This window comes from Accipiter gentilis, chromosome 13, assembly GCF_929443795.1.
Source record: "Accipiter gentilis chromosome 13, bAccGen1.1, whole genome shotgun sequence".
NCBI classification, from domain to species: Eukaryota; Metazoa; Chordata; class Aves; order Accipitriformes; family Accipitridae; genus Astur; species Astur gentilis.
The window spans coordinates 8,638,687-8,665,279 of NC_064892.1; the positions used below are offsets into that span (position 1 = coordinate 8,638,687).

General features: G+C 44.2%; 1 protein-coding gene across 1 annotated transcript in view; it reads right to left on the reverse strand.

The window, feature by feature from the left end:
* GPC5 (glypican 5) overlaps nucleotides 1-25,113 on the reverse strand; it is a 785,797-nt gene extending 760,684 nt beyond the window's left edge. The window contains 2 exon segments of the mRNA XM_049816026.1: nucleotides 23,147-23,234; nucleotides 25,054-25,113. Of these exon segments, the coding sequence (XP_049671983.1) occupies nucleotides 23,147-23,210 (64 nt within the window). The 5' untranslated portion in view covers nucleotides 23,211-23,234; nucleotides 25,054-25,113.
* Between the last annotated feature and the right edge of the window lie 1,480 nt (nucleotides 25,114-26,593).

The following is a 26,593-nucleotide window of genomic DNA, read 5'->3' on the forward strand; positions in this document are numbered from 1 at the left end:
TTCATTAAGAACATGGACTATTGTGTTGACTAGTATGTTTACATCACGTCTCAGTGGCAAATTCTACCCATCTACTTCTAGTCCAATAGATGCTTTCTGTAAGCTTTTGGTTCTGATACTATCCTTTTGCTTTTTACACAGCTTTGAACAGAGTGGGGATCCTAGCACTCAAATGGAGCTCCTTGAAGTTAACAGCAACAGCACAGGGAAAACAAAACAAAACAAACAGACCCCCACCCTCCCCCAAAAAAACCCCACCAACTTTTTTCTTCAGTTATACAGAACTATTCTGTAGTTACTATGGTAAGTAAAAAAAGAAGTGTCCTCTTATTTTAGGCTAAGATAATTAAGCTAGTAAACTAGGACTAAAAGCTACACAGCATTTGGATTCATAACGCTATCACTCTTGTTATCAATGACCCCATAAATTTATAGTGAGGCCAGAAAAACTTCACACACAACTTTTAAGTTTAACTCACCTGAGGGTCCATTAACTGCAGCACTGAAAGAGCTGATACTAGTATTACGAAAGTTTGACCTGATTTGGAGATAAATTCTCAGAGTTTTGGGTTTTTTTCACTTTAAAAAAAATATTACGAATTTTAACTGGAAATCTTTATGAAATCTTAATGAAAAAATAGTATTTTTGTTTCGTGCTTGCAATTACAAAGAGTTGTCAGCCAAGACCTCAGGTAGGGACACACGACAGAGAGGACGCTAGGGAAGCAGTGGCAGGCCAGAGTATCAGAGACCATCAGCACTGCCTACTCCCGCCCCCAACTGCATAGCAAGTGCTACTCTACTACTGTTCTGCATTCCAAACTAAACTTCAGTTGCCGCTTCCCCCAGTGCATGATGGCCCTAGCGTCCCTTGCGCCCCCATTCCCTGCCTCTCGGTAACTCCTCACCCGTTCTTCACCTTCCCGGCTGCCAGCCCCGAAAGCAGCGACCCCGCCCGCCACCCCCGCCTGCTACGCTGCCCAACAGGGACTGCGCCCGGGGGTTACGAACAGGACCCGCCCCGCCCCCTGCCTGTGCCCCGCCCCGCCCGCGGGAAACGCGGGGTCAGGGGCCACCACCGGGTCCGGGTCCGCAAGTGTTCCCGCGGCTTGGGGACAGACCGGGGGAGAGCCGCCACCCCGCCGTGCAGGGGAAGGGTGTCGCGTCCCGGTCCCCCCCGCCCCGAGTTCCGTTGCTCAAAGCTCTGCATTACTGCCTTTTCCCTTAAAAAGTGAAAGGGAAAAGGTTTTAAAAATGCAGACATTGCATCCTGCCTGCAGAGAAAGAGCTTCAGTTCTTTACAGTAGTTCTAAATTCAAGCACTCACTTCGGAGTACTGTGCCCTGAATGTAACTGCACATACACTAAATAAAACCTTTATGAAAGTAATTTATACTTCAAGCATAGCTCAGCAGTCAGCCATTTCTTCCCTGTGAGGGTGGTGAGGCACTGGAACAGGTTACCCAGAGGGGCTGTGGCTGCCCCATCCCCGGCAGTGTTCAAGGCCAGGTTGGATGGGGCTTTGGGCAACCTGGTCTAGTGGAAGGTGTCCCTGCCCATGGCAGGGGGGTTGGAACAAGATGATCTTTAAGGTCCCTTCCAACCCAAATCATTCTATGATTCTGTGATTTTCTTTGAAAAGTACTTCTCCTCACTGCTAGGTACACTGTTTCCATGGAGACTTCCTCAGATATTCCAGGGTGAACATTCTTAATCTCTTGTTTTCTCTTCATTAATATCACTTGTCTTCCTTTCAGGATAGTTAAATCAGGCCTCTACAATTAAGGCATTATCAGAAAGAACACTGAAGAGGGAAATGCCCAGTAGAGGAGACTGCAGCAAAGAAAAGTAGCAACTTCTACAAAATACTAGCATGTAACACAGAGAAAGAATCTGTTCTGTAATCAGAAGTACAGTTTTGCAACCTGATCCTAATATTAAAGAAATCTATGCTCAACATCAGTTTCAGTTTAGCATCATCAGTATTAAAAAAAGCCAGACTCCTGCCAATATTTAAATATTCTTCTTTGAAGCATCAAAGGTCAATGCAATTTTGGTCATCTCTAAACACAGAATACACAGGGGGGCACATTTCTTTTCCCTACATGACACAAAGGGACAGTTCTTCACGTTTAATAAACTCAAATTCAAGTTTCATCATGCCTAAAGATGTGAACTGATTTCCATTAGTCCACATCTGATGTTCACAATATTTTTTACTTTATCAGAACAACAATTCCCCAAGAGAACCTGCAATCAGAAACGATCTGTTCAACAAGACCACCAGGCACCACCTTTAGCAAGTTAGCAGGTAAGTCAATATGCACATGTATAGACACTCCTACTGTAAATGGTACACTTGCAGCTTCTCTTACTATTCCTCATGCCTTTGCAACTTGGCAAGCATTATCTCTAACTCTGTAGCTGATGCCCAGTTTCTCAGCTTTTGTTGGTGGGTAAGACACATTAAAAACTATTCCTAAGAGGTATAAACTACATTACTTGCACCTAAACAGAACATACTTGATGCTTCAGTTTCCTGCAACTGGACTAACAAAGTGTTTATAGTGTACCAGATTTTAGCTTTCTGTCTTTTTTCCCCAAGCAGATAAGGGGACACCAAGATATCCAAAAGGATGCAGCATGCCCCTCCCCCCCCCCCCCAAGTAATCTTTATTGATTCACTAAGTTCTGAACAACTGTAAACTTCAGAAATATCTCAGTTTTGCCTTGCAATTACATGTGTCAATCTCACCTATACAAGGGAACAAGCTGGAGTCACATTCATTCCACTTAGAACAGTAGAAAAGTGCAAAAATGGGCCTCTCAGGACATTCCCATAAGACAATAAAACCCAGGTTGCAGCATCCTTCAGAACTCCAGACCCTATCTTACAGTAGCATGCCACTTCTAGTCATATACAGTTTTACAAACTGATATTCAAAGATAAAAGGTGTCCTATGTTCTTTCTTCCTTTGTGTTCCTGCAGCTCTTCACATACAGCTACCCCAAACAGTGAAGTCTGAAGACACTGTGTTTGCCCATGGTATTATTTTGGTCCTCACAGAAAAACCTTACCCAGCGAGGTACAACCCTTGTTGGTGTTTTTTCCTTCAGCTCTCCTATTTTTCAAAGTGTGGTTTATTGTCCATAGAACAGAACTGAAAATGATCCTGCCACAGCTCTCAAATTTAATTCTGCTCTGAGTTTTGCCCTTAGCGATCAACTCTTTATTTCTTCCTAACTTCTCTCCACTGAGTCCTAGTTCCCAATCCATGCAATGTAATCCAGGCAGTTACAGGTGCATGCTTCACTGGCACTAAATCCAGAATTTAGTAATTTAAGAATCAGGCCAAACCTAGGCACTCTTAAAAGTCAGTAAGGGCTTAAGTTTCCATCAGTAATGACTCCCAAGCACTTATTTTTATATCATTAGTAGCCACATGCTGCCAGTGTTGAGTAGGTGACCTACCTCACCATTAGGTCCCACCTGAGTCAACAAACTTAAGTGGAAAAATGCCTACCAAATCTTGAATTCAGACCAAAAGGCAGTAATTTGGTCGCATCTTATGTAAATGAGTATCAAAGAAAATGACTGCAGACACCTTAATTTTCTTTAATACCATTCACACATTCAAGATGCAAGTGACTGGCTGTCTCTGCTTGACACAGATTCAAACTTTCCACACCTCTCCCAGGTGAACATGTGAGATATTAATGCATTTTTAAAGTGACAGGGCTACACAATAAACATGCGCTGTAGTAGCTGCAGCAACTGGTCTACGGGAGAGCAGAACCTCAGCCTACCAAGTTGGGGTACTGGAAGGAAGGAGTACTGGGCTCTAATCTCTCTCTACATATGACTAAGTATTTCATCTTAAAGTGCTAGCACTGATCTCTTTCTGAATTAAAAATACAAAAAATACAGCCATACCTTTCTATTGAAAGGCTGTTGAACCCCCTCCCTAACTGCATCACATGCTTTTTGTAGATCATTCTATATTTAGCAAAATGCAATTTCCATCAGCACACAAAACCTTTATGAACTTGGTAATGAAATTCACAATACCAAAAGTCAATTTCCAACTTCACATTTCATTTAAAAAAATAAAAAAACCCACTGTGTAATGATGTTAATGCCTATCTGCCCATAATAACTTGTTAATCGGCATTTCTCTGGTGTTATAGGTATGAGATATCAGAAACATCAGTTACAGAAAAAGCTTCAAATGGAAATTGCATTACTTTGGATACCAAAGCCAATCACCACACAACATTTCATGAATTCTGCTGCCCCTGAACTACACATGAAGCTGTACTTCAAGATTACTTCCCACTTTGTATTAAAGAGATAAATGAAACTACTGTATGGAAACAGTTAGGCCCAGATCCTCATTTAAATAAGAGAGGGTGCTTAAGAAGATACTTGGACACTACCAGTTTTCATACCACATCTTACTGCCACCCAAAGAAACCACATTTGTTCTTAAGATAGGAATAAAGTCTTTTACAAACTGGAACCAAACTGCTTGCCATTAGTGAGCTAACTAGTCTTATCTCAAGACACATCCTGGATAAGGATCTCCAAATTGTACATTTTTCCTGTCTTGCCAACAGCATTAACATGCATTTCATGGAAACTATGAAACATGCGAGGGACTTGGAAATCCACTGTAGGAACAAGAATTGGACATTGCAGCATGTAAATACTTCGAGAGGTTAGCTTGCTGTTCCAGAGCACTGTAAGGACAACAGAAGCATGTACGTTTAATCTTAGCACTTAGTACTACATTGTTTCAGTAGAATTTATGAACACTTAATACCTTAAAATAAAGAATAACTAGGCAAAAAATGATCAAAACATATTTGAAAGTATTTTATAGGCTTAGAAGAAAAGCTAAGGCAGTTCTCCAGTAAATACTGTACCTCTAACTACATTCCAGCCTTGTCTTCATATGCAACTTAGATGACTTTAGTATAAAACATTAGTTAAAAAAAAATAAAAATCTTAATTTTAAAAGAAAAAGAAGCACGTAAGGGTAGGTATTGGAACAATACATTTTTTTGGCTTCACTTTGGTAGAATATATTGTTTACTGAAACATTGCTAAAATAGTACAGTGCTATATAGTAATCAAAACTGACATACAAATTCTGATCAGCAGGGCTATTTTTGCTCATCTCCTCCAAGAGACAGAAGGAAACAAAAATGAAGGGTTTTGGTAAGGAATTTTGTTTGCACATTGCAAAGGCTCTTCACACCCTCTCTCCCCTTTTTTCACTCCCAAACAGAACTTCATCAGTATATAAGATTCAACTCTACAGAAATAAAATGCTACAGACAGACTGCACTCACATATAACTTTGGGTCACTACATGATTTCATTGGCCTGTGTCTTCTCAAGCTGCTCTCTACCTCACTCTAATTTGGAGGGCTAAGCTGTACCTGCAAGGCTGTGTTCCCAATGATTTTGTCCTGCAGTGCTGCTCCCACCATAAGCTACAGAAGTTTCAAGAATGAAGCATGGCAATACAATCCAGATGAGAAACAAGGCATGAAGGAAAACAGGAGCACAGGGTACCTATTGTAGTTCAGGATGGCATAATATACATATTTCATTTAAAATAAACAAACTGTAGTTTTCCAATAATGAAAAAAAAAGTGCATTTTCCTTTTCCCTAGAAAATGGAAGACTCGGGGAGGAATGTTCCATCTCTCCAATCATATTTTCTGAGGCCGAGAAGTTGGAAGAGGTCATTGATAGAAGTTCCTAGTCTCATTTCTACACATCTATCCAAGGCTTTCTCCAGACTTCTAGGACTGAAACTTTCTACAGAGTTGTCCATCCTATTCAAGTCTTGTGTTTATTTAACATTTTTGCAATGACTGATGAGACAGCTAATCAGCACCTGCTCTTCTGTTAAGACATTATAATCTCACTCTATCAAACTCCACTGCCCACTAAATCCCTTATTTCCAAGTCTAAACAAAAGCACTTCCCTTTTTAAGTATGTCAGCAGTTTTGTCTCAGTTTAAAGATTGTCTACAGGGTATTCACTCACCTCTGCCTCTTTTCCAGAAATGGATTCTTTCACTATTCCTCCCCCAGCCCTTTTTTTGGTCAGGAGAGCTGTCATCAGTGTTGCCTGTATAATCCTGCAATATGGAGCAGGAATGCTCTGTCAGCTATGCTGGTTTTAAGAATATTGCTACTGATTCTGAGCTGGCACTTTGCAAAGAAGCCCCTTATATTTTACCTTAAGCCAGACACGAATAGTGGAGTTGACACTTTTTTAAGAACTAAGAAGGGTATTTACATAGTGGCTTAAGATGCAAGTTGGAAATGTTTGGCTATTTACTAAGTTCCCGATTCTGATTTTAAGTTTCTGACTAGTTCAATACAGCTAAAACTGAATTAACTTGTTTTGGCATTATGTATAGTGACAGCTGCAAAGCATTGGAGCCACCAACTGTTCAAACACGGCAACAGCTACCTAACTTCTATTTCAGAGTAGTTTATACAAAACACAATGTGCAAAGTAAGTTCTGTCACGACTGAGTTTCCTTCATTACTCAAGACACAGTATTATCACATTTATCCTATTAAAATTCTGAAAAATTTGTATTAAAACAATATACATTCATCTCATGATTATATTGATACTTCTAAAGATGACATGGACTTAAAACCCTAGAAGCTCTTCCAGTTATCCCTTCAATTAGACACTCAAATGAAAGACAGTTATTGACAGACGTATATACAGCAGATGCAGTTCCTTGCACACCAGTTCATAAAAACAAGCTTATACAAGCCTTTTATAAAGAATTTTACACATTTATCACTGCAAACCATTATAGCCATATGTCTCAAAAACCTAACGGCAATTAACTAATAAATCAGCAAAATGGAAACAGAGTCACTTCAGAGCACACTGGTAAAAAAACCTATGTGTTCTGCTCAAAGTATACCCCAACAATTGCCAACAATTTTTCTTGATTAAAGTTTATCTTGAACTTTTATCTTCAAATCCAGATATGTATTCATACCCCTTATTTCCTCACAGTGCCTACTTTAACCATAAATTTCTGTTACTGAGCTGTACCAACTCAGCTGAGGCAGCTGAATGTCTCAGCTGTTCCAGGCTCTGCCATTCTGTAGAGTGGAGTTGAATGGACCACTAGCAAGTTTGCTGATGATACCAAACTGGGAAGTGCTGTTGACTCTTTTAAGGGACAAGGTGCCTTGCAGAGGAATCTAGATAGATTGGAGCACTGGGCAATCATCAATGGCACGAAATTTAACAAGTCCAAGTAACAGATTCTGCATCCACTATAAATTGGGAGAGGAGTGGCTGGCAATAAGCCCTGCAAAAAGCAATCTGGGGGTGCTGGACAACAGCAGGCTCAGTGTGAGTCAGCAGTGTGCCCTGGCAGCCAAGAGGGCAAACCCCATCCTGGGGTGAATCAAACACAGCATGACCAGCAGGTCAGAAGAGGTAATTATCCCGCTGTATTTAGCGATGGTGTGGCCTCACCGAGTACTGTGTGCAGTTCTGGGCCCCACAATTTAAGAAGGATGTTGAAGTCCTTGAATGTGTTCAGAAGAGGGCAACCAATGTGGTGACAGGGCTGGAAGGAATGTCCTGTGAGGAGCAGCTAAGGACTTTAGGCTTGTCTAGTTTGGAGAAGAGGAGGCTGAGGGGTGACATCATTGCTCTCTACAGCTTCCTGAGGAGGGGACGTGGAGAGGGAGGTGCTGAGCTCTTCGCCCTGGTACCCAGTGACAGGATATGTGGGAATGGTTCAAAACTGGGGAGGTTCAGACTGGACATGAGGAAGCATTTCTTTACTAAGAGGGTGGTCAAATGCTGGAACAGACTTCCTAGAGAAGTGTTCAATGCTCCAAGCCTGTCAGTGTTTAAGAAGCATCTGGACAATGCCCTTAACAACATGCTTTGATTTTTTGAAGTAGTCAGGCAGTTGGACTAGATGATCATTGTAGGTCCCTTCCAACTGAACTATTCTGTTTTCACCTGAATTCAATCAGCACAAGTGAAGGAACACCTTGACAATGCAATCTTTGAAATTTATTGATAATTTTAACCAGTGTACAACAGTATCTAGTGCTAAATTGAGTTTGCAAAGTATCTTGGAACAAGCTGAGTTTATATTGCAGCACTGCAGTCTTAGGGTAGCAGACATGACAATGAATAAACTGCAGAAGCAAGCTACTAGGTAAGTCAACCATACAGCTCAACTAGGAGAAACCCAGAACTTCTTACAAACCAGATCAGTTTTACTTCATCTTAACACAATGTTGCACTCAGCACTATGAAGTAATAGCTCAAGCATCTAAGAAAATTATTATAAATACAACTGAGGCAGACTCCACAGCAAGAAGAAACACCTTATTACATCAGCTATGAGAAGCTTCCTGACACAAACCTTTCTTCTGATATTTAAGTCATCCTAGCTCTGTTACTATTGCATGACCACCTAATTCCTTGATGGAGAAACAAGACTCCCCCATGACCATATCAGAAGGGCTGTGGCAAGGCCACACTACAGCTCTGTTCACTCGGTATGCCAACTGCAATAGCAGATCCCTAGGGAAGAATAGAACTTTTCTCCTCCATGTCCTTCCAACTATCTGTAACTTCAGAACTACTTCAATTACTGCTCACACTTTCTTTAAACATCCCTGAATGGATTCCACATCACACACACACACACACACAGTTTTGTCCAATTGCACACCCCACCACTTCCAACACACTTGGGCATCTTTCCATGTTTGCAATCCAGCTAAGGCAAAAAAGACAGAATTTCAGGATTTCAAAAAGAGAAGAAAACCTTATGTGCTTCCAGGTTCAGCACCTGCACTGTCCACAGCTGACTGCAGTCATCGGAAAATGCATTCAAGCAAAAAAACAGTTTCTTCCCCTCCCAAACAGGTTTTCTTTGGAAGACTTTAGTTTCATAGACACCACCAATGAGAATAAGGGAATACACATGAAATGCTCGTGTTTTGTCAAGCTACAGTGACTCCTTCCGTTTCCCAATCATTTGTAGCAGATATTACACAGAAAGTCATGTTACTAACCAACCTCTTCTTTGCCTTACATCACATTTTGTGGACATAAATATATACTAGCTTTTGCACATTAGTAGAATTCCCATAGACATATATTTACACACGACAAATATATGTACCTATACAGAGATACATATACATATTGTAAGAGACAAAAAGTGTAGACTAGGGAAACAAGAAGCAGCTGTGAAGAAAGAACATTTCCTGAAGTTTGAATAAAGTAGGAAAACTCCCAGTTTGTTTATAACTTTTCTAAGCCCCCTCAAGGACAAAGATGTAACATCATTTGTGAGCACAGCTACTTTTTTGACCTTGTGTGCTCAGGGAAAGCCTAGCCCTGAAAAAAGTCAGGGGAAATCCAAGAAATTTAAAAATCAGAGAAATTGCAAATATCTGTAGCTTTATTAAATGCCTCCCCAAAATGTTCTCTAGAATCCACAACAGTTACTAAAACTCTATTATACAGCAAGTTTAAACTAACATTTTAATATTATTAAAAAATGCTACAAAACGTTCTTAATTATCTATACATGAACAGTGGGATATACTTAAGGAGAACAACATTAGCACTTCTTGCAATGCTAAGTTCTGACTCTGGAGAAGCATGGTTGTGGTATAAGAAAAAAATACAGTATGAAATATTTGCAGTGCCTAGGTCCAATAATTTACCTCACTTGAACTTAATTGGAGGTGAACTTCCGAAGTTGTCTTTGAATTTAAAAATGAGATACCCAGCATCTTAAAAACAAAACGAAAAACCAAACACAGCAGCAAGTCAGAAAGAAGATTCTCTACATACACCCTTCAACTGCAATCCTAGAATCCTAAAGAGATATAACCCCTTACCAAAAAAATTTAAACAGTCCATACCTCCACGAAATGGATAAAGGACCTTCCAATCTACAAATTTGACTCCTGTTAGTCATATTGTTGTGCAAGTTCTATATGTAAACACAAAACCACCTGCTCAAAGTCCTGGACAACCTGCAACTGGAATGTGACAATTTGGCAGCTGTAAAGTAAAAGCTATCCATCAAACATTTCAAAAGGATTCATCAGCTTAGAAGTAATTGAGTTTCATTACATAAAAGCAGGTCTATTGCAACAAATGCTGTTTGCATATTTTTAGGTTCATCTTCATGAATCAGAGCATGGTTTTGGAACTATGTATCAAAAAAGCACCTGTTTTATCAAAGCCGGAGTGTTTAATCTGTAAGATCACAGCTAAGTATCTCCGAGTTCATTTCTGGTATCCCTTGACATATTAGTTGGGAAGACTGGAAGCTCCAACGGTACGCAGGTTGGAAGCAACATGTTAGATAGACACCAGTCAATTGTGATTTTACCTGCATATTAGGCTGCCTAAACGAAGGAATCTGAGCATCACTTCTAGGTCTGAAGACCTAATGTACATTTTACTAGATCTTGTTCAGCAAAGTAAGAAATGTGACAGGTACTCCTCTTTATCAACACTCCCCTGCTTAACACATTCCCTCCAAGTTCCTTTTTTTTCCTTCCCTTGTAACTCACTTTTATTGTTAAGACAGTGCTACAACATTCCATCGCACTTGCACACAAAAAAAGTACTGGTCCTTAGATTTCCTCCACATTTGCCCAAGAAGTATGCTTATTATTCTGGTATTTTAGGCACAAAGTGTCCTTTTATACTAGCATCACGGTATACTAGAAAACTTTTAAACACAAAGTCATGGAAGACTGGTACAAATGCTGCACTTTCGGACTTGTTGGCAGATCTAAGGAATCTGAGAACTCTTAGCAAAAGGCAAACATAATCCTGATATGAGAACAGACCAACCAGGTCAATCAGGATTATCAATGCCTATGTCCTTACCATTCATGAGACTCCCAGAATAAGGCACACACAAACTTCCCAACTATAAATCAGGAGCTCACCAGAGACCCAGACACCAGGGAAGTTCTGATTTTATTGAGGCCATAAAAAGCCAATAGATGAGGATGTTCCCAGTGAGTAAAAAGAGAGACAGATCTCTCACTAGTGAACATAAGAGTGAAGCAGCTAGCTGCAGCCCTGACAGGGTGTTCAAATCATACGGGAGATTCAACTACTACTGATTAATGCACCAGTTCTACAGGTTACAGCTACCACATGAAAGAACACCACGCATGCCCTGCCTTGCCAGTCAAACACAAGGTGGTGTTGCTGCCCTGTGAAGTGGCACTCCAGTATCCTGAGCACACTGCACACCAGCACAAGTCCCAGCATACCAAAGTGCTGCCTTTATTGCCCTGAATACCAGTGAACTTGGACATAAGGTTAAAAACAGATACCCACAAACAAGAAATTCAAGGCAACCTGAGTGAGCAGGAAACTTTGAAAGGTCACGCTTCCAAGCATTGGGCTGGTCTCATCACAGTGGCAAGCACCACTCAATCCCAAGGAATGCTTCTGCCACAGCAGCACCTTGACCCAATCCAGAATCATGGTATGGGAGTACCATCTGGTGGAGGTCATAACAAAAGGTATTACAACAATGGTTATAAGGGTGATTGATCTGGAATTTTCTGGTTTGGGCACAAAGGTAAACTTAACAGATTTCTCACTGTTGCTCATTGCCTGAGGCCAATATTAAAAAAAAAAAACAAAAACAACACACAAAAAAAAAAATCACACCACAAAACCCAAACACAAAACAAAACCAAAACCACAAACCTGAATAGGGACAAAGGGACAGTTATTTTAATTCCCAGCTTAATTTCACTTAACTTTTATAGCATTTCTTCTTTCAGCATGTTAAGGTGACTTGCTATAACCAAACAAAACCTAGTCTTTGCCAAGGAGGGACCTTTACTATCCCCCCTGCTTCCTCTTCCCCCTGTCCACCCTGCAAAAATGTGGGTCTGCATGGAGTCTCGGGCTGAGAGACTGCTCAAGTAGCCTTAATACTACTTTGGTAGCCCCCCTACAGCATCTACCTCTCAGTTATTTCCTTTGCTCCCTATCTCTCAGCAGGCAGGGAAGAATTAGATACACATTTTCATACAACTTCAATCTAGGTTTTGTTCCACTGTGCTTTATCACAACTCTCTAGATGATCACTAGCAAACACCCTTTTTACCCATTTGTTGTTTAGATTCTTTGGCAAAGGCGCCCTTGCAGTTAACTTTTATATAGGAGAGGGAAGGGGAAGATGTCCAAGCTCCTTCAGGCTGTAGAGAGAACACTCAGCTTATCACTAGCAGAACTCAGAAATACATAGTCCGTATGTTTTACGAATAAAGCACATCTCTCATTTTTCTTGAATGCGAGGCAGTTCTTTTGTTTCTGCAATGTCTGTTAAGACTAAGCTTACATTCTTGTTGGCTCCCCATGCTTCTTATAAAAGACTATAAGGTGGAATGTAACCTAATTTAAACGTCCTAGAAATCTGCAGATTTCTAGAAGTAGGTGATCCCCAATGTACTATACCTTCCCTATCCCCAAAGGGGAACAGGCCTACAAATCAATACACATTTTAGACCGAATTCTAATTTAGTACTAGAGAAGCATTTACCACATGGAACTACACGTATGTATAGATGGAGCAAATAATTTTCAAGTCCAACTCCACATGGTTGCAGATACCTGAACATTGGCTCCAAGATACGGACACCATTTACCCAGTTGTCAATACCGAATGCCTCAGTATATACAGTGCTGTTCACAGTTCCCACAAACTATTTCCCCAGGTAACCACTCACATGTCAGAGCATGAAGTATGTCTGTCAAGGCCAGCAATGCTGCTCAAGTCTGGGTGGGAATTATACCAGTAGATGAAGGGTAGAGCTCAGATTCCAGGCTGTGTCCAGACATGCTATTTTGACAACTGCTACATGAAAGTAAGCCAGAGGAGCATCCAATCAGTGCGAGAAGCCTTACTTTTTGATATACTAGGTTATGCTGCCAGGAAACAACTTTACTATTTGGGGAGAAAGAGAAAGCAGTGTTAATACAAGAGTACAGGCATCTTCAGCTGGAATCCAGAACAGTCTTAAAACACACCATCACAAAATACCGCAGAATGTTCTCCAAAGCTTTGTTTCCTTTTTAACCACTACTCTCCATTCTGAAAAATTGTGAAATCAAAAGTTTTTTTACTTCTGTGAAAAAAATTTTGAAACCCACCAATCTGAAGTAGGAACCTATAAGGATTCTCAGTATCCAAGAAACTCACGTCACAAGGAAGGGGAACTCTTCGCTTACCCTCTTCATGGAATAGTTCAAAATCATAACACTCCAAGTGCCAACCCCCCCCCCCCCCCGCCAAACACTAAGCCTCCCTATGTATAATACATCACCAGAGCAGAATGGGTTACCTTAGAAAAAGTCAAAATACTTTTGGGCACACTCGATAGCCATGTTAGGATACAAGTAAGAATTGAGAACAGTCCATTAGTCCAGCAGACAAAGCTCTACAGGCTTTTTTCACCTCTCTCACTGGTGTGGAAAAAAAACAAAAAACTACAAGACAAACAAAGCAATATATACAACTGTTGCAGTGCTTATCGCTCCAAGCAGAGTCTACCTCGACACTTTCTTGGAGAAAGTATAGTTCTAGCCTCCCCAACATACTGGGTTTTCTCCCAGTAATTATTTTTCTCTCCTCTCCTCCCCTATTCTAGCCCTAAGTTTTAACCTCCATCCATCCCAACCTCCTCTCATGTTTAGAAATGCTTTACTTAGACAAACATGAGATGAATAAATGTAATTTTCTCCTCCAAATTCCAAGTGCAGTACATATTTGAATCCATGTACAACTGCATCTTTCTACCAACTGGGTGTTTAATTATTGGCTGAATTTAATAAACAAACCTTTAAAAGGGACAAAAATAACTTCAATAGTAGATACCAACAAGTGAACAACTGTTGTCAAAGTGACTGGTACAATCCTTAGACATAAGTTGCTAGGAAATAAAGGTAAAAAGAAACATCCTAATTCAGAATACAGTTTCAAACAGGAGCCGACTCAGACCTGGCCAGACAAAGAACATGCTCACTTTTGTTAGCACTGATCTCCGTGGATAACCCGTATTACAGATGGCTCACAGTCTCCCTGAGCAAAACCTGCTTTCACTGTCCTGCTAAAGCAGCCTCTCAAATGCTGCCAGCTAGGATCTACTCCTAATTCAACCATTTGATTTCACCTGGGATCACTGAGTTTCTGCAGAGACATGTGAATGGGGAGAACAGGGAAGAACTACTTCCCTGACTACTTCTCCAGGCACCCAGATACTAATGCACAGAGACCAAAGCAGAATTAAGAGCCACATTTTTTCCAGCATCTCCAGTCCTAGTTTCCCACGAAGTGAGAGGTGTTCCAAGCTTACCGGCTGACTGTTGAAAATACTCCAAGGACCTCTAGTATGTTTGTTACTCATGACAGCTCCAAAATACTCTCTACACTCACTCTTGCAATTATGTCAGTAAGCACATTCAGGCTTTCTAACACCTAACCAGTTCTTACAGCACACTCGCACAGAAATCCAGTCCAACACTTTTGAGAAACACCAGCTAGCTGTTATTGCAAGATCAGGGCTACATCTCTACTAGAAGATGCTAACAAATACAAGGAGCATGTTTTTGGTGACATACAGAATAATGTTAAAAAATATCTGCATGACCTTCAGATTGGAACCAGATTATGAACTGAGCAGTTCAAAGGGCACGACTTGTTCCTGAAAGTTAATCACGCTGTGCATTATCATACTGCAACAGGGGTTTGCAGAATTTCTATGTGATGGCTGAAAGGGGGCACTTCTTACAAAATGCTGACCATTTTCTGCCACAGACCTTGAGAACATAAGCATAATGTAATTTTAAGACAGTCATGACTTGCAGTGCAAGAGTTGTTTTGATAGACATATGGATACATACTCATGACTTGCTTTTATGCGTCTGATATTGATGCAAATGAAAAAACCTACATCTCAGAACTGTAGTATCTCACTCCTATTATGTTGTACCAAGAACTATTTAACATAACGCAATCACACAGCTCCACCCCACATAGAATAACTTCCAATCATAACATCTAGATATCAATTACTGTTCAATCAGCATGTTTTTCAAAAGCTTTTGCTAGGTGAGAATTAAGATTTTACCTAAATTAAAAACGGATTAGAAGAGCTTATCACACACACAGATACTCTCTTATGCAGTTAAGAAAGTTGTCCCCAAGCCATTCTTGTTTCATTATGAAGCCTTTAATTTCATTTTTACTGAATAATAAGAAAAATCTGATTGGCCACCTAATAGCGCCAATTTCTAGAATCTGACTGTAGAAAATGAGATACTTAAAAGAAGCCTCTCTTCAAGACACAGCTTTCTTTGGTCTTTGGAAAACAACTAGGAAAGTAAAAAAAAAAAAACAAACACAACAAAACAAAAACCCCAAAATTAAGCCCACAGAGGTTTACAGGGTTTAAGATATAAAGATTTTCTATTTTGAAGTACATATTAAGCTTTCCAAGTATTACTGTAATATTCAGAAACTATGGAGTTAAGGCTGATTTCCCATATAAAACATGGGCCTTTGCCAAAGTAGCATGGGGTGGGGGTGGGGGGGGGTGGGGGGGTGGATAAAAAGAAAGTAAGATACACACATCTCAAAACAACTAGTGACTCAATACTTCCTAAGTGCTCATATTTTACATCTCTGCAGCAAGGACAGTTAAAGAACTAGAGAAGTGACTAGAAAGTGCCATCCTGTACAACAGTAGAAGCAGCTTTCCTTCTGCATCAAGTACGCTAAGCAGGAACTAGTTAATTTGTTCTATAGCAGGAAAAAAGCACTGCCATAAACGCACTCAGAAGATGTGGGTATCTGGAATCTTTTAAAGATTCTATAACATGTCACCCAAAGGATTTCTTATTGTTGTACAATGCCTTATCCATTGTTAAAATCCAGACCATTTCTATCCAAACTGCTGACATGCCCCACAGCAGGACAGTTGTTCTAACATTCTTGTCAGTCACAGCAGTGTACAAGGCATAGAAAATACAGATTAAGTAACCATAGTTATGCTAGCCTCCTGCCTTAACTGAGCTTTCTATTCTTTTTCCTTTTCCCATCCATTCTTGTTTTCATCTTCCCTACCTTTAATTGCATCCTTGATCGCCTCCCATCTCCCAGGGAATATCACACTTTTTTCAGCAGGAAACAGGCCCAAATATTTCTACCGCAAGTGGAACATGACCAGCCACAACTTATCTGCAGGTCAGATTCCCCAACATGCATCTCTTCAACCAAACTCACAAGAGCAGACATATTTTCCAGTGACTACAATATACAAAGGGTAGCACTCAAGCATTTGTCTAAGACTACTTTTTGTCTTTTCAAACATTGCTCCATTAGGAGTTCAGACTATACATTAATAAGTAGCATTACTCAGCTAGCCCAACTGACAGTAATCCAAACCAGTCTGAATCCCAGATACGCACATGATGCCCATTACCAAAATAAGCATTTCTTCTGTTAATAGTCTCAGCTAGCTCTGTTAACCAAACATGTAAAAATCCTGTTCCATACAAAGCATGCTGGCCACACGCAAGAGCCATTAAGAATTTTTAATTTTTTTAACTAGGGAGATTCCTTCTTTTGGCCACAGTGTGTGCCTGAACCTGGTAGAGTTTGTGATGCTTGAAGCAATCAGTCCTTCTACTGACGAACAGAAGTGCTAATCTCTTCCAAGTCACAGAAGGACATCTAAGGCTACCCAAATTACAGCTACTTGCATTTACAGTTTTGTCTGTATGGTTTACTATCCATTTGAAGAACCTGATCCAGCTCCTAAGGAGCCTGAAGTCAAGCTTGTAACCAAGCATTCTGTATTTGGACACAAACTTGAATTACTCATGTCACCCTAGTGAGTTAAGTGTAATGAAAAAAACCCACAACACCCCACCCCAAGAAACAAAAAAAAAAAAAAAAAAAACAAACACAACCAAAGAAGCCCCCCAAAACCAACAGGTGAGCCCAAAATGACACCAACTTCACAGAATTGTTCATCAAATAATTTTGGGGAAACTAGGCAAAATTAAGTTTTATTTAACAGTAGGAATGAATGCTATGTTGTTTGTTGGGTTTTTTTCCTTAGAAAGGTGGAAAATCTAAAATAACTGAGACATCCATATTACAACTCTCAGCCTCCACTCACGGGGCCACTAGTCAGTCCCCCTCCAGCCACAAATCCTACTGGCTGTAGCCATTAACAGCCTTGTATTAAATCTTGTTAAAAAACCTAACTTCACTCAATGTATGCAACACTTTGTTTGCCCTGTTTCAAACTACCTTCCAAAACGAGAAGTTCAGAACTGGTAGCACACAACAATGCCAGGGTGGGAACGCGTGTCTAGCCTCGCCAATTCCAGACTGACAATTCTCATGCACCATGTTAACAGGTACCAGCCTCAATTCTTCTCCTGCTGACCATACCAAATGAGGGAAGACAGATGCTAGCTAACACTGCTACACAGATGTAAAAGACACAAGAGTGGCAGATCAGGATTGGAAAGAATGTAGTATTCTATCCATCAGGATGGATAGAATGTAGTAAATGCTGTAGAGAACAATCCTAATAGCACTTCCCCCCCCCCTTCGCCCCCGCACCAGCATCTTCTCATTTAGACATCATCCAAAAAGGCAAACAGGAAAACGAATGACCAGAAATTCAGACTCTTTGAGGAAAAAACCTGTAGACTTCATAGCAAGGATATGATGAAGAGTCACAACACAATGCAGTCCACTGCTTCATGATCAGTTGCTTTATCTCCGGTATCCATGACATTTCTGTATTTTATATACTGACTGCCATTTGCCTATTCATCTGAAGCTACTAAACCCAAACATTTAGAGAGGAGAAGGCTGCAGGGAATGAATTCTAGACTAGTCATGGGGGGCGGATAGGGAGGAGAAAGGTGGTGTGGAAACAAACCCTGTAAGCTAAGTCCCAGATCTGAAGAAACCTGTGAGTCTTTGCAAGTAAGACTTTGTATAATGCATTTTAAAGATGAGAATTAGTGAAAAGCAGAACATGGAGTGTTACATTCATTTTTTCATGATAGTATGTGAGCTATGCAGGAAAGATACAACTCTGTGCTGCCGCAGCAGGGGATGTCCCCTTCTAGTCCTATGTTAATACCTATGAACCAGCTATTACTCAAAATGTCTGCTCCCGACAATCATCTCACTAGTTGCTTTGATATTCTAAGTCAACACATAAAAGTCAATTCTAAAGAACTGAGCTGGTTTTTCAGTATCATCCAGTGACAAATTAGTGAAAAACAACTGCTTAATTTCCCAGCATGCTTTCAGATACTAAGAGTGTAGACAGAGAAGTTTTCTATGTTTAACAGACAAGGTTTTCCTTATAAGGCCAACTGTGCTATACTAGAACTTCAGGCAAGTATTAATACTGCTTGGAATTTCTTGCTTTTTGTTTAGAAAGACAAGACTAAGTTATGCTCTTCCTGCATAATACACATGGAGAAAAAAAAATTTTTAGACAATTCCTAAAAATCCATGCAGGCTTATCTTCACAAGTGCTAGGCTCACAGAAGTTCATATGGCTCAGACCAATTCATAGCAGTTCACTTGAAAAATTATTACCTGTATCAAAGCCAGTAGAAAGAAATAAGCTTCTCATCCACATGACAGTGTTTTAACAGACTCAGCTGAACACACCTGCAGAAAACACTTCTTGGTATTTCTGCAGTATTTTTAAACTGGCACTTGTTTCAGCTACCTAACCACTCCACTCAACCTTCTACAGAAACAGCAACAAGGCTCAGCTTATTTCAGTAAAACCAGCTGAATTTAGCAGCATTAATTCTCTCCCTACCGTCTTCCATCACCTAGAGTTCAATGTCTCAGCGACACTGGAACTAACATACACGGGATTAACAATCATTTCTTGGGAGCTAATTTACACAGAACTTGATGTACAAAGCAAGACTATATCCAAATATTACATACTCATGAGAAAGCTACCGATACATTAGAACGAGCTGAAACAACACAGAAATATTACAGATACTTTCAAAAAAGAGCGTGCGTAATTAACTTGAAATTTTGGTAACGCAAGTTATATAATTAATAAGCCAAAAGTTGTATTGAAAGCATGCAAATAAGACTGATATTACAGTTTATGCAGGCATTGTTGCAAGTGCCCCTTGACTAAACCATAGTTTACCATGTCGCTTGAAATGCTGTATGACAGTTCCAAAACTATTCCCCACAGACTTGCACCATGAAGTATTTTTTGGAGTCCAGGAAAATTAAAAGATTAAATGATGGAAACACTAACAAATGTCACATAATTTGTTTCCACACAAAAGTATTAAAACTAGGTACACTTTGACATACCTAATGGACAATTTAAGGGTCCACGGGCATAAAAACTGCTTCTGCAAGCACTCAGTTTTAACAAGCTTCGCTGTCTAACTGCAATATACATCTTCAGGCATTTCAAAATGTGATGCTTACATGGCAGTATAAACACGATCACGTATTAAAATGCCTCCTGCATTTCAACTTTTAAGAATATTGCTTTTACGCTCAAAAAGGAGTTCAACCTGCCATCGCCAGCAGATTACTGCAGAAACTTATCGTACGGATATCGGGATGAGACCCGCATCTTCATCTGCTGACTTCACTGACACAAGTTTCCTCTAATCAGCCAGACTAAAGAGAAAATTTTAAGCTTGGGAAAAGAGTATTTTGGATAAGAAACCCATCTGAGCAATACGTTCTGAAGATATAGGGATACAAAAAGGGGCAAAAAAAAATGAGCAGCGCATAGTAAAGCCTAAGTTGGCTTGGCTAGTTCAGAAAAGTGAAACTTAAGAGATGCCAAAGTCATCTAAGAATTTTCAACATCCTGCCAGAGGACAGAGCAATGTTCTGAGGCAGCAATACAATATACACTGACTCTGGAAAACAGTGTCCCAACGCTCTTAGGAACAACGACCCATTTAGCTTAGTATTCTGTTTTAATTTGAAGTAAGGACAGCAAGGGCAGCATTGACCCAAATATTCTTAATTTTCCTACCACAAAGGAACTTTAGATTATTACTACATAGAGTCTGGCAGCTATAAATGACAAATTGAGTACTTTGAATTTACAGCATTAGTCCTCCGGAAGTCCATTTTAGGAAATAAAACCATTAACATTTGATCTACAAGTGTAGTTTACTAACATGCAGCTCATTCAAAAAATGAGATGTGCTGAACGCTCCACTTATGGATTTTTACACTGACACTTCCCTGAGGAGCCAGTTACCACATCTTCCCCAACAAATCTCAGCTTTTTTGAAGCAGTTATATGGATGAGTTTTCCCCCAGATAAGTTCTTCAGGTAGCTCAAGAGATGCTTTACTTCATTGCTATGCATCACATGCTAAGTGATTCACTCCAAAGGTTATGAGTTGACCACTGTTACACTCACCATGAATGCAGATACTCCACAAGTGGACACCTAACTAGTATTAAAGATTCTATAGCTGAGGAATGATTAAAGCCCTGCCTGTAACCTCACTTAGTACTCCCGAATTTGACAAATGCTGGATGGAAGAACTAAGGCTAAAAATACACTCCATTACCAATTAGAACATAAAGAGTTTCAATATAATGAAAACCATTACAGAACAAAGCTGCTGCCTCCTTCAGGTAATTCGAATTTGAGAAGCAAGTTTACATTGAACAAGTTAGAACTTTCATCCAGATTTTCTGATACCTAAGATCCACTTCTTCCCAAAAAATTCATGAAGAAACTGTAAACAAGTATCCACCTCAGTTTAATAGAAAGCTAATAATAGCCTTAAAAAAAAAAAATCCACACTCAAGGATTTCAGTAAATACACGAAGTCAGCAATAAATCCAGTACATACAAACAAGAAGCCAGATACAGAAAATGAAAAGTCTGGTTACATAGAAAATTACATGACATTTTTTCAGGAAGAAAACTTAAATTAAAAAAAAATATCTTAGGTTTCCTGGATCAGTGAAGGAGAAATTACTTAAAGCTATGACGGTGTTTCAGCCTCTATCCCCACCAACCTCAACAGGCCGGGACAAGTGCAATACCACAGACACACACAGCATTGCAACTGATCCCAACCTGTGTAGAAAGGGGTACAATTTTTCCACACTCACTGACTGACTTGTCACTGCCACAGTCAGTTTTGCATGGATTTGCACAGCAGAGTATCATACAGCTGGATGCAAACCTGCAAAACTAACCAGAGAACAGTGTTCAATTAAACAACAAATAAATTGTAAGGCATGTTGAATATGTAGTTCTGCAGCTAGCAGTACTTTAAGTGCTTATAATGCAGTAGATTAGTAAACACTACCTGCACTATAAGCACTTTAGTGCTACAGGAGCTGTCATTCACTAGACTGCTGTTACAACAAGGAAGGCCACAAAATATCCCATAACCAGCAGAAAGCATTCAAACTCCTTGATGTAGATTATAACAGGCCACCATCAGTTTTGCATAGATTTGCACAACTACACTCTTCTTGTAGTGCAACTATGCAAAACTAACAGAAGACTGCAAAGCAGAAAACTACTGGAACATCTACAGTCTTAACCTGAGTGACTGGATGAAGACATTAACTTCTTATGCCAGAAGGAGCACTTAGGGCAGTAGATGCTAATCTACTTCACTATCTGCACTAGATGCACCTTAGTACAAAAAGCACTTGACACCACCACACTGTACCTTGCCAATCTCTGAAGTCCTGCAAGATCTCCTGAGGCAGTTGTCAACATAATGCTACAAGTGCCTTCACTGCAGTAGGTTCTATATATCACTACCTGCACTGTAAGCACTTTGACATTACTCTGACGCAACCAGCGTTTTTAGTAATTCAAGATATGTTGTCTACCTTGTACCTGCTGAAAGAAAAGAACAAAGTGAGTATTTGATCAGGTTTTGAATTGCACACCTTTGACAACCAAGCTTTGGAACAAACATTCACACTGTGTTTCTGGGCTAAAGACCTCCTTCAGAGTAAGCTGAAGCAGTGCATTAGTCCAATCCAGGACTCTCATACGCAATACTAGGAGCATCAAAATCAATGCTGATTGACAGTAGAAGAGCCCAATTGTGAGAGTGAGTCAACTGCCATTCTCAGAACACCATCACAACTTGTGGAGATAAAAATAACTGATAGTTTTCAAAGACCAATCTGAAACAGGGTAAGAACTCCGACCGCCTCTCCTCAGTGGAAAAAAGGATAAAGTCCAATTAAGTATTTAAACAAAGTTTATGCCCAATTCTACATGATTAGGACTTTAAAAAGTATACTGAACAGATCATACCATCAGCTTTCTTAAGTCCAAAAAGCACCTTATGACATGCCAGGTGCTCTCTTAAGTTTTCCAGTTACTCGCTTTGCTGGCAGGTCAGAACGTTTGCTGCTACTGCCACAGACACGCTGCTGCCTCAATATACAATTCCTACAATTGCATTTAGATTGGCCTACCTAGCAACAAAAAGCAGGTTCTAACGACGGCTGTAAAATACACTACCACAACCAAATTACAGGTACTTATTACAGGCCGAAGGTTTAGTAAAGCAGGACAGCGCTATGTTCAAAATTTGAAAGTACATTTTATTCCTTCTTTAATAGGAATACGGACTTGAAGGATCATGTAAAGTCTCTCTTGCCTGACATTTATAGCAAGCTTAATGTAATACTTCAAAACTACAAGAAAACTGTAACTTTTGTTAGACTGAAAAAGAGGCTTGGCTCAAAGGAAGAAAAAAAAATAAAACCCCAGATATCAAATTTAAACATTTTTAAGACACTCTCCCTGTCCAGCTGCTTTAGTTGGACAAATAAGCGCTTGAAAAACTCGCATTATTCTCCTCTAAATGCGTGAAATTGTGGACTGCTACACGTGCCTCCAATCCCAAGGAACTCTTTGCAATTTAGTACTCCTAACCAAAGTCTCAGGCTCAGCCTCAAAAGCACTGGTTCTGCCTCTACATTTTTAAAAACAAATCACTATAAAAAACCAACTTACCGTTTTCCGTAGAAAGTAACTTCCTCCACAAACACACTACTGCAACATCCACAGAAAGCTTCATTATTTCCTGCCGCACGTCTCGATACTGCAAATAAAAAAAAAAAAAAAAAAAAAAGAAAAAAAAAGGAAAAAAAAACCACCCACCAAGTTATTTGCTTTTTGTTGCTGAGGAGAGAGAACAAAGTCACCGAGCAAGTTCCCGAACGCCAGGGCTCCCCATCCCCACTCCACCCCCGGGGAGGGCGCGAAACGCTCCGGTGGTGGTACTTCCCTTCCCCCCCCCCCCCCCGCCACCTCACGCGGCGAGAAACCGCCCCGCGCAGCACCCCACGCGCGTGCTCACCCCTTCCCCGAGAAACACCACCACCACCCCCCCCTGCGACGGGGATCCCCAACCCTCCGCGGGCTCTGCCGCTCCGGCACCCCGGCCCGGCCCGCTCGGCCGCCGCCGGGCCCGCAGGCCCCTGCCAGGGCCCGGCCCGCTCCCCTCACCGCGCAGCACGTGCTCCGGCGAGAACACAGAGGCGGCCGCGCGCCCCGCGCCCGCCAGAGGGCGCCACCGCCGGCAGCACGGAGGTCACAGCCCGGCTACGGCGTGACGCCCCCCCCACCCCGCGCCCGCCGCCCCCAACCGCCCGGCCGGGCCCGCCGAGCCCCGCAGCCCGGGCGGAGGGGCAAGGGCCGGGACCGCCCGCTCCCGGGGGCCGCCCGGGCCGGGAAGGGGAGGGGAAGCGGCTCTCCGGGCCGCTGCTGCCCACACGCGGCTCCGGGCCTAACAGGGAACAATCGGCCCCAGCACGCAGCCGCCGCCATGTCCCCCGCCTCCTTCCCCCCGCCTCCCTCCCCAGCAACATGGCGCCGCCGAGGCCCCCGCAGCTGCCGCCGCGCACGATTTCGTAATGAAGCCCGCGGCTCCCGGGCGGCGGCGCGGAGCCCGCCCGCCGCCCCCCTTGCCCGGGAGAGGCGGAGAGCCCGCGCCCTGGCCGGGGAAAGGGGAAGGGGGGGGGGGGGCGGCGTGTGGGGAGGGAGAGGAGGGCCCGCCGCCCCCGCCCCTCCTGCGAACAAAAGCCCACGCGGAGGGGCCCGGGACGCGCTCGCAGCCCGCAGCGCTGCCCCCCTCCCCGGGGCCCCGCGCCCCCTCCCTCAGGGGGCGGCGGAACACAAAGCGCCTCCGCCGGGAACTCCCCGAGAGCCCCCCCCCCCCCAACCACCCCGCGCCCGCCCTTCCTCCCCGCCCGCCGCCTCTTTTACCGCCGCTGCCGTTCCCCGAGCTGGGCGTGGGCGGCGAGCGGAGCCCCCGCGCCGCCGCGGCCTCTGCCCCACGTGCGGCTTTGTTCTGGTGCCGCCAACTCCCCCCACACACACCGCCACAACCACCCACCCCACCCCCCCTGCAGCCGCGCCGGGCACGCCGCAAACTTTGCCGGACGGGCCTTCTTCCCCCCGCGGGCCGCGGGGGCAGGCAGACCCGCCCGCCCGCTCCCGGCCCCCGGCCGCCGCTGCCATTGTGCCGCCCGCGCCGCCCTGCCCGCCCCGCCAGCTCGGCCGCCGCCGCCGCCGGGCGCTCCCCGGGCCCGGACCGCGTTGGGCGGGGGGGTGTGTGCGCGTGGGGTGGGGTGGGGGCGAGAAGGGGGGCGGCGGGACTCACTGCAGCAGCGAGCGGCGCGCACGCTTTTTCAAATCTCCCTCATTCCGGCCCCTCCCGCCCCGTCTGCGAGCTCGGGAGGCGCCGCCGCCGCGGCGGCCGCTGCCATGCGCCCTGCTCCCGCTCCCCCCCCCCCGTCGCCCTCCGCCTCGCCCGCCGCCCACCCACACCCCCCTTTCCGCCGCCCCGGCCACTCACAGCGGCCCGCCAGCACCCTCCGCGCCGCGCTCCGCCGCCGTGTGTGCCCCCCCACACGCACCTCGGGCCCGGCGGCCGCCGGCGCCTCACAACAGGTTTCCTGTCAGCGACACGCGCGCGGCAGCGACACTCACCAGCCAGCGGCGGCCGCCGCCACCATCTTCCCTCCTCCTCCTTCTCCTCCTTCCCGCGGCCCCCCGGCGCGGCGGGGCGAGGCGAAGCGAGCTCGGCCGAGGGGAGCCGCGCCGCTCCCCGGCGGGGCGGATGGAGGGGGGGGGGGGAAGGGAAGTGGCGCGAAGGCAGGTCCCGGCGGCAGCAGCGGCCGGGCTCGGGGACCATGTGGGTGAATGAAGGGCGGCGGCTCCCGCCTCAACGTAAATATCCACAAGCCCCGCTCCGCCCTCATTAGAATAGAAAACAAAGTGCTTCCGAGCGCCGCGCCGCCCAATCGCCGGCCGCGGCCCCCCGCCCCCGCCCGCCGCCTGCTGCGATTCATCCACACACCAGGCATGCACCGAGCCAGCCGACCGGCCTGCGCCGCGCCGAGCCGCCCGGGCACCTCCGCCGCCAACTTTGTCTCCGCCGTTCCGGCGGGGCCCGGGGAAGAGGCGGGGGGGAAGTGCCGTGCCCTGCCGCCCCGGGGCTCCCGCTGGGGGATGGCAGTGCCGCGCGCATCCTGCCTGCGCAGGGCGGTGGGGAAGGGGAAGGGAGGGCAGGAGCGGGGTGGGGGATGCACATGGTGGCCCCGGGAGGGCCGGGGCGGGGGCTGGGGGAGGCGGGCAGGACCGGGCCGAGCTGCTGCCGCCGCGCCGAGTTGCCGCCGCGCCCGTCCGTCCCCACCCACCCGCGTCCCCGGCCCCACGCGTGAGCGGCGGCAGAGTGGAAGGGGTGGTCCCGCGGGCGGCTGCACTTGTCCGAGGGAAAACTCCGGCGCTTGCCCCCGGCCGAGAGCGGCGGGGGGGGGGGGGGGGGAGGAAACGCTAGGTCGCGGCGTTGCGGGCGGGAACCTGAGCGGCCGCATCCCGGGCCGCTGCTCCCGGCCGTTCCCGGGGCAGGGGAGCTGCAGCGGGGTCCGGCCGGTGTCGGCGGCCGCTTTTCGCCGAGCAGCCGTGGCCGTCCCGGAGCCACCGCGAGGTGCGGGGAGCCGAGGCCGGGAAGGGCAGGGGCTGGGCGGCGTGGGGCTGCGGGAGCGGAGAGTGCCAGGAGCCGCGGGATGCTCTTTGTACCGAAGCTGCGTAGATGGGGGGGGGGGGGGGGGGGGGGGGGGGGAGGGAGAAGTGTTTAAGGGACGTGGGCGAGAAAAATGACTAGGTTTTCCAGTGTTATCGTCGCTTTCGCCGCAGTTTTGTGGACTTGGAGCGGTTGGAGAGAAAATGGTATAGTTGGAGGTCAACATACTTTTCCATGAGATAGCTGCTTCTTTTCCAAAGGCTTAATTTAGTCTGTATTTTAAAGTGTGAAAGTGCCTTTAGTTATGTGTACTTTGCACAACGGTGATATTTTACAGGTCGACGTTTCTACAGTTCCTCGTGTTATTATAAATGGAGAAATCGCTTTGTCTTCCAAATAAAAAGACCAGTAAAGTTGTAGCCTGAATTTGC